Here is an 18,649-nt window from a genome sequence, read left to right on the forward strand (position 1 = left end):
TTCCATTATGCCCTTTTTATATAGTTAATCCTGGTTTTTCAAAGGAGAAATGGAATGAAGACTGGTCCAGGAAGAAAACAAGGAAATGAAACATTGAGAGCCATCTAGCTCCTTTATGAAAAGTTCATTACAACTGCATTAATTGCATTTAATGCAAATTTAGAAACGGGGGTCCTAAAGAAAGAGGTGGAAAAATTATTTCCTAGTACTGCAAAGAATCAATTAAGAGATGCATCCTCTACACCTTCTTCTCGTTTACTACTTACTACAGTTCTGTTTGCTCAGAAAGTAGCTGTCATACACAGACTGCTGTTTCCAAAGATATGAATCTGATTTGTTTTAAAAAACCATCTGCAAACGGATTCATTGAAATATTAGATTAATGGCCACCGGCCACCTCTGTTTTAAGAGGTTTGGATTTTACATCAGGTCCCAAAGTACCAGTCTACCCTCATCTTCAAATTAAATGGTATGCAATCTATTAAAGGATATGCAATCTATTAACTTTCGTATGAAAAGGTTTGTTTCATCCAATGAGAAATGTGAAACAAGCAATTTGGGGATTCACACAAGTCCTCATCTCAACTACCAGATTTATTACACAAACCTCCTATTTGAACTGGGAGACCCTTCCAGTATTATGAGATGAAGCCAGAAATCAGCACTTTTCTCTACTCAGTAATAACATTTGAAAAGTATCATAATAATTTAATATTTGAAAAATATCATACAATATAGGAGAAGGAGTGGCAAAGCCTGAGGGTGGAGTCAAAAGAGGAATCCACCTACAGTCTCTACGTTGCCACAAGCAGAGATTTCCTTGGGATATGCATTGATAGTTTATATAGCTAACATCAACAGCTGGGAAGGCCTAATGTAGGGCAAAAATACTAATTCCCTGTATTATTCTCTTCCAGAAATTCAAGAAACAGAAATACCTGTATATAATTATCTCCAAGGGTACTTCCTCACATTGTATTTGCAGTATAATAAATGTTGTCCTCCATTTAATCCACATGGCATCACTAGTCTGATTTCAAAAACAGGACTAGTCTATATTTTCAAGTTTCTGACATTCACAGTCACTTTGTAGCAATTTTTACATAGAAATGAATATGTATAGAGCCGTGCAGTGGTTAGAATGCAGTATAGCAGGCTGACTCTGCCCACTGCCAGCAGTTCAGTCCTACCCAGCTCAAGGTTGACTCAGCCTTCCATCCTTCTGAAGTCAGTAAAATGAGGACCCAGATTTTGGGAAAATTAAACCGCTTAGAGAGTGCTGTGATGCACTATGAAGTGGCATATACTGTAAGTCTTATTGCTATAAGCCTGAGAGTTGTCCTTTATTTCACCTGCTTAAAGGATTCTGCAAGAGTGAGCATAATTACTTACGCCAAGGTCTCCAAATTAAGATCTTCCGATGACGGCATCTCAGTTGCATGAAGGGAGACACTGTTCTCTCTAACAATCTATGGGAATATAGTAACTGCAATTGGTGATTCTCAATTTTACAAAAGGCATCCATAGTCTTAAATTAATCTTTTATTAAAAAGTACACAATCAACCATCCTTCTATGGTTAGTGGAGATGGTACATATTGCAATGCAATATAATGGGAAGTTACCAGACTGTCAAGGGCAAGGGTGGAAGAAATTTTCACCCTTTCCCGTCCTACCACAGAACATCCTCTGCAAGAAAGGTTCTCTGAACCTAAAAATCATGTTCTCTCATTGCTGCCACCTGGAGTTCCGTTTAGAGAGGGTTCTGGATAATGCAAGCAACATAGTCTGGAACTTGTTATTTCCAACTAAATTATTAAGCTACAGGGGAAAAAAAATTGGCAGGTTTCTAAGATTTCTAGAAGTTTGACTTCTGAAAACACCACTCATATTTTCTTCAATTTATGATATGCTTATCAAGATGGGAATAAAGTGAGATTCTCTTGCAAATCAGCATTATACTGTATAGCCCCAATCACAGTAGGACCTTATGTACAATCCTGCCTAACTGATTCCATATAAGACAAATGACTTTCAGTCTATGCTGAAAAAAATTCTGGTGTTTCTTGGGAGATTAATAGACATTGTACAATTGTTGCCCAAATAAATTTGTCCACTTCCTAGCTTTATATCCAGTCATTTGTTCAGTACCCCAAGGCAACATATAAAGCTCTCCATCCTCTCATTTTATTCATAAAAACCTTCTTGGGTAGATTTGGCCAGGTGAGATTGACTTAAGAGTTGTGGTGGCGCAGTGGTTAAAGTCCAGTACTACAGGCTACTTCTGCTAATCTCCGGCAATCAGCAGTTTGGCAGATGGAATCTCACCAGGCTCAAGGTTGACTCAGCCTTCCATCCTTCCAAGGTCGGTAAAATGAGCACCCAGATTGTTGGGGGGCAATATGCTGACTCTGTAAGCTGCTTAGAGAGGGCTGTAAAGCACTGTGAAGCGGTATATAAGTTTAAGTGCTATTGCTATTAAAGTGACCCAGTCACCTTCCCTGGTTGAGGATTGACCTGAAGCGGGTCTCCCAAATGCCCATCACACGTTTTAATCATTTCACCACAGTGTTACTCTAAACATTCTACAAGGCACAGTTCTAAAACGCACTTTAGTATATGCATACAGTATATTAAGCTAAGACCTAAAGAAGCTAAACATCTTTTCACACAAACTAACTAAATGCCATGGAGTATTCCTACCCTCCTATTCATTTGTAGTGCCACATGCTAAATAAATAAATTAATTTGTAGTAAGTTGAGGTTCAGAAGCAGATAAGGACACTAATAAACAAAGCATTCTTGGAAGGCTGAAAATCCAAGTATCACTGATTATATATAACAAGCATATTGAAAAGCAGCAACTTACTTGTGGCACATTGCTATCAATCCACTTTGAACTGGGCATTATATCATCCCACAAAATCAAGCATCGAGCAAGTGTCTTAAAGCAAGAAAAATGACAAGAGGGTTAAAAAATTAAGTTATGATAATGAGGTCAGAAACTACAGTGATTTAAGAAATCAGAAAAAACTAAATCTATTAGAATGATATATACAATTCACCTATCTTTGAGCTCTCAGATCCAATACAGATGTTACATTATGTCATGCCCCCACGTACAGAGTGTTATGTTATTTTCAGACTCACACATACATACCCCTTGGAACAGGGAGAAATACCTCTAATTTTGCACAGTGTTTTTGCTGTTTTCAGTTACATCAACCACAAGGAGACAGACATTACATGACCAGTTTTTGTCCTATTTGTGACTTATCAGACGTAAGAAGACAGATGTTATTCTTTGACTTCAACTCTCTACTGGAAACTGAACCCATGCATTCCAAGCAGAACAAAACCAATCACACGATATCTGTATCCTGGTGGTTAATGTAATGGAATCAATTAGTTGAAAAGTGATGGAATATCCATTTTATGTTTATAAATGAAAAATGCTCCAAATCTGTATAATTGTGCCTTTCAACATATACTATTTTAGTGTTTCATTTTGTAAATTATAGAAGGAGAGTCGTGTTAATCTACAGTAGGTCCAAATCAGGAGTCATCTGGTAACATCTTTACAGGCTCACACACTTAATTAAAAGCCATACATTTTTGTGAAATATATCTCAGTTCACAAAAGTTTATGACATTTAATAAAATAAGTTAGTTTGAAAAGATGTTACCAGACCTTTTCTGAATTTTATGGATTGATCAGTTAATTAACAAATATGAGTTGTTATTCTATTTCCACCAAACCATAACCAGGTTTTTTTAGACAAAAATGATACAAGATACATCTGCCTAAATTTAATCCTTTATTAGAATAAACCAATTTCTGTGCTTCTTTTCTCACTGTGGGGAAATATTAAACTGTCATGAATTATCTTGGAAGCACATAACAAGATAAATTGCCAACATCATTGTGGGGAATTTTTTTTAAATGTTCATGATTAAAAAGGTTTTAAATATATTTCTGTCATTGCCAGCATAAAATTTTAAAACAGGCAATAAACCCTTCTTAAGTTTAATTTAAGTATATCTCAAATATGAGCATAAACCTCACAGAAAGAACAATGGGGGGATGTGCCAGTCCCAGTCTAATGGAGTTAGTAATGACACAGATAAATCCATCATAATTTTGCCAAGCAGATTAGGTTACAGAAATACATTTTGAATTTTGGAATACAATATACACAATGCTTTATTTTTCAGGCAACAGCTTTATTAGATTCAACTAAGCCATGAGATTCAATCTGATTTAAATTTATGTTGCTGAAAAATTTAAAAGGATGATTTCTTAAATGTTATGAACTGTATTGAGTCACAGGGAATATGAATATATTGTATTTTTCAGACTATAAGACATGCTTTTTTGTCTCCCAAAAGGGGGCGAAAATGTCTGTGCATCTTATAGACCAAATATTGCCAAAGCCCTACCCTCCCGGCAGCCATTTTTTGGGCTCCACACGCCCTGTTTTTGGACCTTTTTTCGGCCTTTTTCAGGCCTCTTTTTTTTTTTGGGCCCATTTTTAAGGCTTTTGGGGCCTATTTTCAGGGCTTTTTTTGGCCTGGTTTTTTTTTTTTTTTTAATTGGCTAAAAAGCCTCAAAAATGGGCCAAAAAAGTCTCAAAAACGGCCCAAAAAGGCCTCAAAAATGGGCTGACAAAAGCCCCAGAAACAGGCGGAAAAAGACTGGAAAGGGGCCAAACAATGCCTGAAAAAAGGAAGGCCATAAACTTTTTAGGTGCGTCTTATAGTAAGGTCCGTCTTATATTCCAAAAAATATAGTAAATATTGCAGACATGTGGTGCTTTGCTGCCTATTATCTCTGTTAGCCATAGCAAGTCTTGCATGTAAAATGCAAAATGAGCTGAACTGTGGCAGGATGGAACTCTGTGTGCTTTTAAAAGCTAGCTCAGTACATAATCAATAAAAAGCATGAAGAGGAACACTGGAATGAGTGATTGAACTACCTGGCAAGGTAATCTGTAGCACATTTAAACAGATTTGATATAACAGTGCACACTATCAATTTATTTTGAGCTGCTTCCTTTCCTAATAGAATAAAGGCAAACTATAAACATACCCTCAGTAAAAGGAATTCTGGTTTTACAAAGTCCAACAAATACATTGTGTCTGGAGCACAAAGCCAGTCAGCAATCGACCTAACAAAATATAAGATAAAAGGAGAATTGTAAATTAAAATCGTTTGCCTAATGAAGCACGGGAAAATGTTACAATGCATCTTAAATGGCTGTGTTTGCTATCGCTATACAATATATATTTTTCCTTTAATCTCCCAGATCCACTGCCCAGCTACTACAGTCCTTGCACATTAGAAAAAGATACAATGGGGTCAGCACTTCTTGCTCAGCCTGAATTGCAAATTTTTCTTATATTTACTGAATGCCAAAGCCTCTAACATATCCCACAGAGAACACTGTAGGTGGAACTACCCTTAAACCAGGGGTGAAATGCTCCCGGTTCAGACCGGATCACCCGATCCGGTAGCGATGGCAGCGGGTGGTTTTGAGAACCGGTAGCAAAAATCCCTGTGCCCCCCCCCATGCCCAGCTGAGCTGCAGGATCCTCAGAAGCTTTTTTTTTTACTTTTCAAAGCATTTTTTCTACAACCTCTTCCAACGAAAAAATGCTTTTAAAAGTAAAAAAAAGCCTCTTATGATTGCGCGGCTCAGCTGGGATAGTCAGAGGCTTTTCAAAGCATTTTTTTCTGCAACCTCTTGGCCGAAGAGGTGGTAAAAAAAATGCTTTGAAAAGTCTCTGACCATCCCAGCTGAGTTTCCTGATCGGCAGAGGCTTTTCAAAGTGTTAGAAAAAATGCTTTGAAAAGTTAAAAAAAAAAAAAAAAGTTGGCCACGCCCACCCAGTCACATTACCCAACCCCCACTAAGCCACGCCCACAGAACCGGTAGTAACAAATTTTACATTTCACCCCTGCCTTAAGCATTCATACTTTAAAATACTTCTTTAACCAAAATGTAAGTGATTCAAAATGTTATTTTGATACTAGTATATAATAAACAGAAATGCTGTATAAAGGAATGTTTTAGGCACTCTTTCACCATCTACAGCTTCCACACAAACCCAGGAAAAAAAGATTGCTACTTTAAAAAGTTCCAGAAGGTGCTTGAGCAATAGCATGCTCTGAGCTGTGAAACTGAATCTAACCAATGCAGTTAACCATTCATGTTTAAAGGTAACTAGGGTAGGAACAAATAGACTGCTTGGGAAGAGCAACATGACTATTTTTTCCTAAGACACAAAATATCCCCTGATCCTAAGTGTGCCATACATTGTATCTAACCATATCTCCTAGCCTCATACCTGTTGTTGGTCTTGAGATAGATCATGGCTAATGCCAAAGTTGCACCTGGGCAAGTTACATCCACATTTATAGTATCTCCTTCCTGTTAATAAAACATACATTCAGTTAAAATCCTATAGCAATGGATACTGCAAACTTCTATGGATGAGGGATACTTTCATTTAGTTTGCTATGAACTAATTTACACCTCCTAATTCAATATGGGAACCATATTCTTTACTTTTCCATGAAGTCTATGAAGCAGTTCTGAAGTCAAAACTACATACTGTAATTAGGAAGGTGTTTGCAAAAAATGTGTGTGATGAAATACTGCATTGAAAATTAAACATGCAACATGTTTATAGGATTACAGTAACAGAATTCTGCAATTTTACATGTGCCTTCCCACTCTCTGCTTTTAGCCTAAAGAGAACTAGGGAAGGAAGGAGAGACAGTTTTGCAAACTTTATTCTTGCTTTGGAATCAGATTTCTCTTATCTGCCAGTTGCTGTAGTTGCAACTCTTTCTCCTGTTCTTTGAGATTATTCTCACAGTCAATTACAGGTAGAATCTACTAAGGCTTAAAAAGCAAGGAAGATACTTGAGAAAGTTCCATATTAAATAGAACACATCTGAGCTTTACAAGTGATAATGTGGATGAGCCAATGAAACTGTTTTTGACATGTGCAAATAAATAAAAGCTCTAACTAACAAAAAGGCGAATGGGACAAATAGCAGAATTGCACAAAAAAATTCTGTTGCCCATACTGTATCATCTGTAGTGTTGGTGTCAGGTGATGTAGATTATTACTTAGGTAATATCTAATATCTTAGACAATGTTGAAAAAATAAAAACATTACCTTAATTTGATAACTTGGAGATTTGTGTTTTTCACGGTGCATTCCAGCTTGAAAACGCCGGTGGCCACCAACCATATATTGATAAAGCTGCTCCGGCACATTCAGATCAGACATGCCTATCAAATTGCTGCCATGCTGAGGAAGAAACCAACAATGCTAAGCATTTTATTTACTTTCTGTACTTGAAGAAAATGTGATCCAATTCAATTCCTGTTATTTGCAGGGAAACTTAAAATATACAACTTGTTCAGCAAATTGACATTTACAGTTTCTGAAGGAAACTATAGCATACATACCTGACATAAAAACTGAGAGGAGAAAAAAGCACACTTACCCCAAGACAAACCATGCCCAAAGCTAAGCCAGCAGCCAGTGAATAGGACTCTCTGTCAGTGCAATATTCCATTTCAGGACCTGGGGGCCGCCCTGGGTAAGTATATACATATATCCAACTATTAATCAACTTTTAAAATGAGCAAGCTAACATTCCATTTTTATTCAATATATCTGAACTATTTTTATCACTAAAAAGCTTAGACACAACTGATGGTCCTCAGATGTTCAGACCATTTTTCACATTTCAACTCATTTTGTAAGATAACTGGAACTATCCAATCTCTCTTTCAAAATCCTGGTAAAATGGGAAATCTTGGTTTTTTTTTATGCAAAGTACTTTGCACCAAATTAAGAACAAGAAACGACGATTACAAATAAATTAAGAACAAGTAAAGAAAACTACCAAGAACTAACGAAGAGGAAAGAAAAACAGTGGAAATGGAAAAAGCAACCAGGATGGAGCAAGGGACTTATATTTGGTAGGTCCCAGGAGGTGTGCTTTTGCTGCCATGGTGCCCACCTCATGGAACATCTCCCCCCCCACCCCCAAAATTACCGTGTTTCCCCGAAAAGAAGATCCTTATTTTGTTTTGATCCCTGAAAAAACAACTAGGGCTTCGTTTCAGGTGCGTCTAATTCTTGACTCACCATGACACAGTGGCACCGACAGCCCCTCCCAGCAGGAGCCTGCTGTCAGCCCACTTGCCGCCACTCACATGCGTTGCCCCCGGCCTCCAATTTGCCCTCCGAGCCTTCCGGAAAGACCTCTGCAGCTGATAACAGAGCTCAGGATCGATCCGGAGCTCTTTTATCTGCTACAGAGGGCTTTCCGGAAGGTTCTGATGGCAAAATGGAGGCCAGGGGTGCTGCGCACGTCAATCCAGAGCCCGTTTCTTGGTTGCAGAGGGCTTTCCGGAAGGCCTCTGATGGCGAAACGGGGGCCAGGGGGCGCTGCATGCGTCAATCCAGAGCCTGTTTCTCAGCTGCAGAGGGCTTTCCGGACGGCTCTGATGGCAAACAGAGGCCAGGGGCGACATGTGCGAGCAGCGGCAAGTGGCCGCAGAAGAAGGTGGCCACAGAAGAAGTGGCGCAGAAGGCGGCAAGGCAGGTGTTGGGGTGTGCGAGGTCTAGTAAGTAGGGCAGCTCCACCACCACCACCATCCCCATCTTAGCTTAATTTTTACCTCTTCCCACCCCCTGCACCCTGGGATGGGCGGGGTCTTAATTAGGACTAATTTTGGGAGTAAGGCTTTATTTGAGTGCATGCATTCAAAAACATGATAGGGCTTCTTTTTGGGGTGGATCCTGTTTTAGGGGAAACATGTTTGGTTAGCTTTATTCCTCTTGATATTCCAGAAGCTCCTCAAGAGCTGATTATTTCAGCAGGCCTGGGGGGTCCCAGGGAACCTGAGATATGTTTGGCTCCACTATGGAGGTGGATAATATATTCATTCTTTCACTGCCTGGGGTTTGTATACTTTTGATTAACTTCTATTTTTAATGTTGACTTTTTATACTTTTAATGCTTGTCTTTAGGTATGTTTTTTATTAGATCGTTGCATGTCCTTCAGAGTCACTTCTCATGAGATGGGCAGCTACATATTTTGATTGATTGATAATTAAGTTAAGCATTCACCTCAGCCACTTTAAGAGTTTCCCTTGTCTTAGTGTAATTGGTCACCTTTACTTTGTAAGACGGCAACATGGAAATCATTCAGACCATGTGTAGAATACAGATCTAATCCCAATCAGCTTCCTCCTTACCTATTTCTGACAAGAGAACTTCAGCAGTGTGCCTATGAGCCGTCCCTTGGTACACCAAGCCTATTCCTATCACAGCCGCCACTTGCACATTATGAGGAACATCCAGCTCGGTGGAAGTCGGAGGCAAAAGAGCCGGTATGTGGATACTGAGCAGCCGGGTGATAGACATATCCATTGTACCCAACTTGGCAGCAGAAACACCTAGCAACAGTCCAATGCTCATCATCTCATGACCCTGCCATTAGGAGGGAAAAAACATCTTGATCAGAAGCATGAATGAATCCAAGACAATACAGGCAGTCCTCGTTTACAACCATTTGCATTTACAGCCTTTGCAGGTCAATAAAGCAAAGCTGAAATAAAATCAAAAGCATAGTCATGGTTTTACTCAGTGACTGCTTTGCTTAAGAATTAACTTCCCAGTCCCAATTGGGGTTACTAAATGAGGTCTATCTATACACAAAAGCACACATACTGTGCACCAAAATTAAAACTCACTGTAAAATTATTGTTCTTAACTTTTAAACATTTATATATCCTTGGGAGCAACGGGGACTCTCTGGCTCATGGGAAACATGCTCATGTAAGGCGAAATAATCTCCACCAAAGAATTGCAGTTCTTTTTGCTGGAGAAATTTCTGATGGGGAAAGACCACAATGGAAAGGGGAGGAGCCACAAAAAATTAGATACCATATCTTACCTAAAGAGAAGTACTTTTACTATTACAAGCTACAACTGGTAATAACCCAAGAGTTTATTTTATGGGTTAGTGATGTGGTTCTTAAACTGCACTGCAATTTATATTAATATATTAATTATATATTAATAGCTTACTACAACATCTGCCACAAATATAAAAACTGCTGTCAAAATTGCAGCATAGAAAATTCTGTAAGGATTCATAAAAGCGTTAATATTCAGTATAATATATTTGTAAAGCTTGCATTAGAAACCATCGTGTTACTGTCAATACAAGAAAACTACCCACAGTACAGATTCGGCATTACAATTAACATAATTGTATGATTAATGCAACATCCATGCCAATCACTACAGTGAATTAAATGTTTAGGAAATTCACTACTCAATTAATCAGTGGGCCTGTTCAACTTGTGAAGCAGCTTTTAGTGTGATAATCTCCCAATATAAAGAAGAGAACATATATATTGGCCCAAAGAAAACATTGTCTACCTCTTACTTTTCAATTATGGCCTCACCTTTGTTAAGTAGTCATGGATATTGAGTGTTGCAAGCTTTGTGAGATGGCCATTCAAACCCAGAGCCATGAGAAAGCCCGCATATTCATTGGCAAGTTCAGCGTTTTTGGGTTTATTGTAGACAATCCACGCAGAGTCTATTTGGGAAGCCGGAGCAATCTTCAACCCAGCAGCCACACCATTGTGAAAGTTTGCCCAGCAAGCCATATTAGGAGGCACATCGATGTTCCCACTGTTGAGATCCACTGTGGTATTCCTAGGGGGAGCCCGGCCTACATAGGTGGATTAAAAAAAAAATTTTTTTTTTAAATGAAGTTTAAAACAAGAAGAAAGACAAGGTTTTTTATTCTGTTTTTTTGAGTGCAATAGGGGTTCCAAAGCACTGACAGCAGCCCTTTATAAATTATTTTGAGAAGTTCTATTGAACACAAGGAGCTTCGGTGCTTCAAAAAATGCACTCCAAAACAAAGAAAATAATCCAAAGATTATTTAGTACAAAGGAGAAATAAAAAGGGAAATCACTTGGGACTGTTTGAAAAAAGGAGTATTATAAGTGCAAGGTAGGAGAATGAAGGAATGTTAGATTAACTCTGAATAGCAGAACAGGTTTGGATACAGGGGTTTTTTTCCCCCATTCTACACCTGCACAGTTCAGGAAGAGGCAGCATAAGGAGCACAGCCTCCATGCGTCACAAGATACGATGTGGATATACATGGGAAAACCTCCCAATTCTACAGGATATGATTCTTCCCAATTCTGTAACACCTCTCAGGTCCCAAAAACAAGTGGATGCATAAACAAAATTGTTGTAGCAATTGATGTGGTGGTTGCAGTAGCTGTCTTGGCTGGCTCTCTCCCTCAGTGCATTCATCAGTTTAACATCTAAAAATCCTGGTTCCTAAATGCCCCTTTCCACAAATGTATTGAAGGCTTGGGATGGACAAATTTGCGATAGCCAGTGGCTGCACTAAATATAGGGCTGGAGGTAGAGGCAGGTTGGAGGTAGGTACTAAGTAGGTAAAGCTGGAATTTGGGGTGTCCTTTAATAGGAAAATGCCTATTTTAGGGATCACACTACAATTATCATCATTCCCCAGCTAGGATGGTAAAATACTGTTGATAAAACAAAATTTTAGCCTAAATAATTTCACGTCTTCACCCAAGTACACATCAAAGCATGCATCATTCTGCTGAATATACCTGTCAGGTTCAGTTTGGGAATAGGCAACGGCTCCGTTGGAACTGGGTGATAAGAAAACAAAGTAAACATCCCCCTTCCCAAAGGGAGAGCCATAGTTCTTTGACACAACTGCAGAAGCCTGTAACAGAAGAGAGGGTGTAAGCAACAATATTTAAAATAAATGGAAAGCGGCCAACTGCTGATATTAATAAATATGGTGCAGAGGTGGGGGAGGGAGGTTGTGCTCTTAAGTTAGTGTTGACTCCTAGCAACTTCTTTGCTGAGTCCCTGCAGTTTTCTTGGCAAGGGAATTTCAGAAGTAGTTAGTCATCGCCTGCTTCCTGGGGTGTGAGAGAGTAACTGGCCCAAGGTCACTCAGGTGGCTTCACGCCTAGGACAGGACTGAGGCTAGTCATAGTTTCGATCCAGGTACCTTAATCATTTATCCCAAACTGGCTCTCAATAAATACGTTACACAACTTATATATGGACCAAAGTTCTTCCATTTAAAAATCACTATTTTGTGATCTGCTTTGGGCAAGTTGTTTTATAAATGGGGAAAGCAGCATATATATTTCTTAAATTCAATAGATATGAATGAATAAAAAGAGAGTACAGTACAATTATAAAACAGTAAGAAACAGCCTATAATAGATAGCTTTACAACTGCATCAGTCACTTAAGAGAAAGATTTTAAAACTAAGTGTTGCTGATGCATGAATATGAATAGCTAAGATACTTCTCCCAGCTGCTCACATAAGATTCTTAATGGGACTCTGTGAATTTCATTCTCTCAGTTTCATTAATCAGGTATATTGAAAGGTATCTTGAAAATGGCTGTGTACCTAACCCCCCCCTTCCTATTTATCAGTGACTACATTAAGATGGTGCCTCCTGAAGTAGGGAAGAAGTTGTACCCCCACCTGTCATATGTGCAAGAAATGTATATATGTCTCAACATTTTGCAAATAGCCATTTTCGTGCTCAGAGATTTCTATTACAGAATGATTTAATTTCCTCAAAAATTGGCCCTTCTTCAGTGAAAACATCCTAATAAAAGAGCCACCAAGAATTCAACATAATATGGGTGGTTGATCGAATGAATGAATGAATGCATGAATTCATTCATTCATTCATTCAGCGCTTGGTATAGCAATAATCAAGTGACAAATAAATGTACAAGGCTAAAGTGTAACAAGTAAAACTGAAGGCAAACTTCTCCCTGAGTAAGATGAAGATTGACACAGTGCGAATTCTGTCCTCTATTACTACACAAAAGTCTGGCTCTAACAGGTGTCCATTCCATGGGTCTTTTCTGCATGATCAATGCTCTTGCCTCATAGCAGACAGTGGCTTCTCATGCTATCTTAGCAGCTCAAAACAATTCTGTAAGTTGTTCCTATAACAACTACCGTTCAAAATCTTTAAATACTGCTTAGATTGTTTCTCCATAACCATCTCCCATCTCAAGTTTTAATTGGGCCGCAAGTACAGCTGAGTGAATCACCTCCTTTCTCTTCTCCTGCAAATGGAGCATGATTTGTGTAAATCTACACTGATGAATTGGATGCCCACAAGATGTTCTGACTCCGTCAAGCATAACCAAAATAAGGTTATTGGTTTAATTCAAATTGTAATTGAGGTGCATCACTACTAAGCTTCATGAAAAAATAAACCAGATGTGAGTTTCAGCAGGTTCTAACCAGTTCTGGAGAACCGGTAGTGGAAATTTTGAGTAGTTCGGAGAACCAGTAGCAGAAATTTTAAGTAGTTCGGAGAACCGGTAAATACCACCTCTGACTGGCCCCGCCACCATCTATTCTCTGCCTCCCGAGTCCCAGCTGATCGGGAGGAAATAGGGATTTTGCAGTAACCTTCCTCTGCCACACCCACCATGCCACGCCCACCAATCCACGCCCGCAGAACCGGTAGTAAAAAAATTTGAAACCCACCACTGAAATAAACATATAGTCTGGAAATACTAATTTCATGTTTCATTTTTACACGAAGGCCTTGAATAACTCTCCAAATATTTGCTAAAAGCTCAGTGGCATTTTTGTTGGTTACCTCTATATATCTGAAAATATTCCAGATTCTATTCACTGATACCAACTGCTGCTTTTAGTAGTGACTACCACTGATTAATTATGAAGAGAGACTTATTTCAAAATCCCATTTTCCAAACCATTTTTTAAAAAGAATGGGTTTTTTACTTTGTCAAATATTTTAAAAACATCAAATGACAACAAAGCTAGTGGAGTTTTGATCTACTGTATTTAGATAATGTTTATATTACGCTCATTACATTATGCCAGATTCGCACAACATGCTAGGCTTAAAGAGGTTAATTTGGGATTCATTGTGCTGTGTGAACACTACTAATGTCACTTCAGTGTACTCTTTATCTTCAGACCTTAAAAGGTGTTGCGATCGCATTTCCTTCCTCAGACAAGCTCTGGCAGTGGTTGACATGATCTAATAGACAAAATCTCCCTGAGATAAAGATCTATCCCATGCACAGGCAGTAGTACATCAATACGGGGAGAAACATCCATTTTCAGTCCTCCCAGGAGTTGGGAAGCTATCTGTTCCTTCTCCCTCTGTCTTCTGTTCCTCAGTATGTCCCCCACCACCACCACATGCAAAAGCCAGTAAGAGTAAACCAACTGAGGATGGTGCTATTGTGAGTACTAGTGGAAGTGATTCAGCCATCCAATTCCCTGCAAGGATATAAACCATAAAAAACCTCAGAGAACCTGAGTTTCCAAGCGTAGCCCTATTATTCTGCTCTCATTGCATGTCACTGTTTCTGTTTTGGCAACAGGGAGAAAATGTTAATTGCCAGTCAGTGACTGAGAGGATCAGATTGCTTGGATTCCTTCTATTAATGGCAGCTGCAAAACAGAAATCTATTTTCTGCCAATCAGCGGACTCTATTGTCTAACCAGCCAAGGGAGTGAGAAGAATTTCTTAACACTGAAAGGGCTGTAACTTCCATAGTGGAGGTGCACATGCGGTGTCTTGGATAGGATGGTAATTTACTCTAGCAAAAGTATAAGAACTAGTACTTCCCAGTATAATGTTCTGCAATGCAACAAAGTACAGTTCTTTGTACTTTGTATATAAAGTATAGAGGCCAAAAAAAATAATAAATTACCGGTTTTCTTTTTCTTCAATATATTCATGGTCACTGACTTCTGGCATCTGAACTACATTGACACGAACTGGATGGGCACTTTGTAGAAGCCTGCGCACCTCTTGCACTCTCAGGTCTTCACTCCATATCAGTGACATCACTTCCTGGTTCATATCATTCAGTCCATCATCTTCCTCCTCTGACTCCACGGTGGCAGGCAAATCGGATGACAACATCTGCGGGTCAGACTGTGGGGAAAAAAAGATAGTGTCATCCCCACTATATGGACCTGACCAAGAAATCAATTCTACAAGAAAGCTTACATCTACTTTTACTGAGATGAGCTATTATAATAGAAACTTGCAAATCTGATCATGATGTACTTCCTCATTCTTATTGTTCAGTGAATTAGGAAGACATCTGTCAGTTGCTTCCTAATATTATCTGGTTTTCTCAACTTAAAAAATAGCTACAGCCCTTTTTGCCTAGGCAATAGCTCCTGCATTACTCCAAGGTTATCTTACTCTCTATAGATTTGCACTTTGACTCAATCTTTGACTACAAGGATGCATATTCAAATATTTGTTTGACCTTCTTTGCGGGAAAATGCAACTTTTATTTAAATGACAAAAACCCCACTAATCTACATCTAACTACATCAAATTATGGAAAGGAATACTTGAAAATGATTTTCTCAGTTTTGCTTTTTTTTTTAAATTCAATTACTTACTGCTTTACATTTTGGAAGGTTTCCCTCACGAGCCTGTTTGGAAAGATCTTGACGGCCGATCAGAAGGCAGACTGCTTCTGGCCAGTCAGAGGCAGGCTGCTGTCGACAGTGATAGATTGCGTCTCTGATAGGAAGAGCAACTCCAAAAGGCAAAGTCTCCAGGTCTCTTAAAGTGAATCCTTTTTAGAGAGAGAATGAGAATCATTTCACATTCTAGAAGTCCATATTTACAGAATATTCTATCAGTCCATTTAAGGCCCCAGGAACAAAGAGAGAAAATTTCCCACAGAACAGAACTGCAAAGACTATTCTTAAACTGGATATGCGTATTTCTTTTATCCCACTATTGTCCTGTACCAAATTGCAATAACTAAATTATAAAATCTGTTTTGGCCTATGACAATAATGGGATAGTTTTCAAGCAGCAGTCCACCATTCAAATTGCCACTGGTTCACTAAATTTACTGCCTGTTTCTAGCTTCATATATTAATCACTTAAAAATGAAGTTTCCAGTCTCCAAATATATTTAGGAAGTCAAACACTGCATGTCAAACCTATTCAAATGTCTTTGGTTTGATGTACAAACTCCTTACCCTCTGAAAAAACAAAACAAACAAAAAATAGAAGACTCCTTACCTACATTTGCCATCCAGACAACTAGTTTTTCTGCAAGACTAGAAGCAGATGGACTGTTCCTCATACTGCATCTGCTAACAAGGAAATAAATATAACTTACTGATCCTTTTGACACCCAAAGATATATCTGCTGCATCCTCTCCCAACATGTTGACCCTTCAAAAGGACCTCAATTCCCTACTTCCTCTGTATGCTTGCCAGGTATTATTGGAGTCATAAAATAACATTTCTGGAATAAACAAAGTACCCAGAAATTTATAAATGGGAAATAAGGGAAAGGCAAGTCAGGATGCTTGGAGAGAAAACGTTTACAAAAATTTCCAAGCACTTACAACTATGAATCTCCATAGACTTTTACAACTATGAAATCTGGGCTGCTGAAGAGAGCAGAAGGCAATTTTTTAATAGCTTTGCTAGTGTTATGTAATAGCTGACAAGAAGGGCTGTAACTGCAACAAGTCAGAATACACAATTTCCAGAAACATGAGTCCCAACACTTTTAATCAAATATTGCCTGAAAAGGAGGGGAAAAACCCACAGGAAAGGAGTCCTGCAAGCCAATCTAGAGCTACGGTGCGTAGTGGTTAGAGTGCAATACTGCAGGCTACTTCTGCTGATTGCCAGCTGCCTGCAATTTGGCAGTTCAAATCTCACCAGGCTCAAGGTTGACTCAGCCTTCCATCCTTCCGAGGTGGGTAAAATGAGGACCCATATTGTTGGGGGCAGTATGCGGACTCTGTAAACCGCTCAGAGAGGGCTCTAAAGCATTGTAAAACGGTATATAAGTCTAAGTGGTATTGCTATTGTTAGAAGAATATGGGCAAGATCCCTCTTTCTTAACAGTAAATGTGAGTCTCAGTCTCTCTGTCCACGCTAACTCCTTCATTTTGCAGCCTTGCAGGGAAAAGAAGTACAACATACTTAAATAGTGAAAGAAGAAACTGGAGAGGTGCAAAAACACAAGGGAGCCCCTTAAATATCTTTAGAGCTACATTCATGAGAGCTCTCATGAGAACAAATGAGAACAGATTCCAAATGGCAACACTCTCTCCTCCACCAAATAACATACCTAGATTCTTCCTGTTCCATCTGCTGCTTTCGCTGTCCTAAAAGAGAAAAGGAGAAGCAATGCAAATGCAAGCACTCCTGTCTTTTTATAGCAGGGTTGATGCAACAAGTAATAGGTAAAAACATCCATTTCAGAATCTGCATAGCTCTAAAATTGTATTACCTGATGTTATCCTGGATAAATAGTTGGAGGCTTCATTTGAAACAGCACTTTCATCACCAAGTATATACAGTACAACGCTCTGCTCGGGAGAAAGTAATGCTGCATTAGAGTCTATTTACATAAGAACCAGCAAATTCATCTTAGCAGGAAAAGATATGAGCCAATATTTGAGGTTAAATAACCTGGAGATCTTTACTAAATATACATGAGGGTGCACTTCCATATTCAAGGCCAGATAAGCCAGTGGAAAATTTACATGAAGGTATGAAGCAGCATTCTTTAGATTCAGACTATTAACTTATTAAAACCAATATTATTTATAAGCAGTAACCGTTCAAGGCCTTAGACAGAATCTAATTCTTTACCTTCAGATCATTTCAGCTGATAGTGCCAGATTATTTGAAATCTGTATGTAAAACAAACATTGCCATAGGCAGGAGACACTGTTGGGGAGTCGCATCCTGTTGCCATGGCATCAACTTCACAGCTCGCATAATAGTGCTCTAATTTAGGAAGGGTATCCATGCTAATACCTAAATTATGCTTCCAGAATTTTGGTTTCATTACACCTGATGGAACGTTACTGCTCAAAATCTTATTTCAAATAAATATATTTACAACTTTTGTTTGTTTGTTTTTTTGTTAAGGAAAACAGGTGCATTTCTATATTAGACATCAAAATTTAATAAATAAGTAAAATAAATATTGAAATTCCAAATTCCAGTATGTATTTCTCTCTCAGAGAATAGGAAAAAAAACCTATTTAAAGGTACATTATGAATCTGTTCAACTGTAACAAATCTTTGTTTAGAAAGCATCCTCAAAGTTAAATAAGGGAGGGAGGAAGAATATGTCTTTTTCTATATTAAGTAATACCCAAGTTATTTTCTGGCAGAAATAAACTAATATAAGTGGCACCTGCCTACCTGCACATTTTTCTTTTAAAAAAATCTCCAACAGTTCACTGATAACACAATAATTCTGTGCATAAGCATATCATCTAGAACCAGGGGTGAAATGCTCCCAGTTCAGACCGGATCACCCAATCTGGTAGCAATGGCAGTGGGTGGTTTGGAGAACTGGTAGCAAAAATCCCTGTGCCCCCCCCTCCATGCCCAGTTGAACCATGTGATCATCAGAGGCTGTTTTTTTTTTTACTTTTAAAAGCATTTTTTCTACAACCTCTTCGGCCGAAAAAATGCTTTTAAAAGTAAAAAAAAAGTCTCTG

The 18,649-nt window shown here is 38.6% G+C and overlaps 1 protein-coding gene across 2 annotated transcripts in view; it reads right to left on the minus strand.

The window, feature by feature from the left end:
• ANAPC1 (anaphase promoting complex subunit 1) overlaps positions 1-18,649 on the minus strand; it is a 53,815-nt gene that overhangs the window by 16,871 nt on the left and 18,295 nt on the right. For both annotated transcript variants that reach the window (XM_070948098.1, XM_070948090.1), the window contains 14 exons: positions 17,422-17,500; positions 17,260-17,296; positions 16,191-16,261; positions 15,554-15,732; positions 14,845-15,071; positions 11,708-11,826; positions 10,507-10,778; positions 9,289-9,523; positions 7,523-7,614; positions 7,189-7,323; positions 6,348-6,430; positions 5,089-5,167; positions 2,869-2,943; positions 1,393-1,469 (listed from right to left, as the gene is read on the minus strand). In XM_070948098.1, the coding sequence (XP_070804199.1) occupies positions 1,393-1,469; positions 2,869-2,943; positions 5,089-5,167; positions 6,348-6,430; positions 7,189-7,323; positions 7,523-7,614; positions 9,289-9,523; positions 10,507-10,778; positions 11,708-11,826; positions 14,845-15,071; positions 15,554-15,732; positions 16,191-16,261; positions 17,260-17,296; positions 17,422-17,500 (1,760 nt within the window). The remainder of the gene's footprint in view (positions 1-1,392; positions 1,470-2,868; positions 2,944-5,088; positions 5,168-6,347; positions 6,431-7,188; positions 7,324-7,522; positions 7,615-9,288; positions 9,524-10,506; positions 10,779-11,707; positions 11,827-14,844; positions 15,072-15,553; positions 15,733-16,190; positions 16,262-17,259; positions 17,297-17,421; positions 17,501-18,649) is intronic.

The sequence above is a fragment of the Pituophis catenifer genome, unplaced genomic scaffold, assembly GCF_029215685.1.
Source record: "Pituophis catenifer annectens isolate HBS135680 unplaced genomic scaffold, rPitCat1.0.hap2 SCAF_1, whole genome shotgun sequence".
Classification (NCBI taxonomy): domain Eukaryota; kingdom Metazoa; phylum Chordata; class Lepidosauria; order Squamata; family Colubridae; genus Pituophis; species Pituophis catenifer.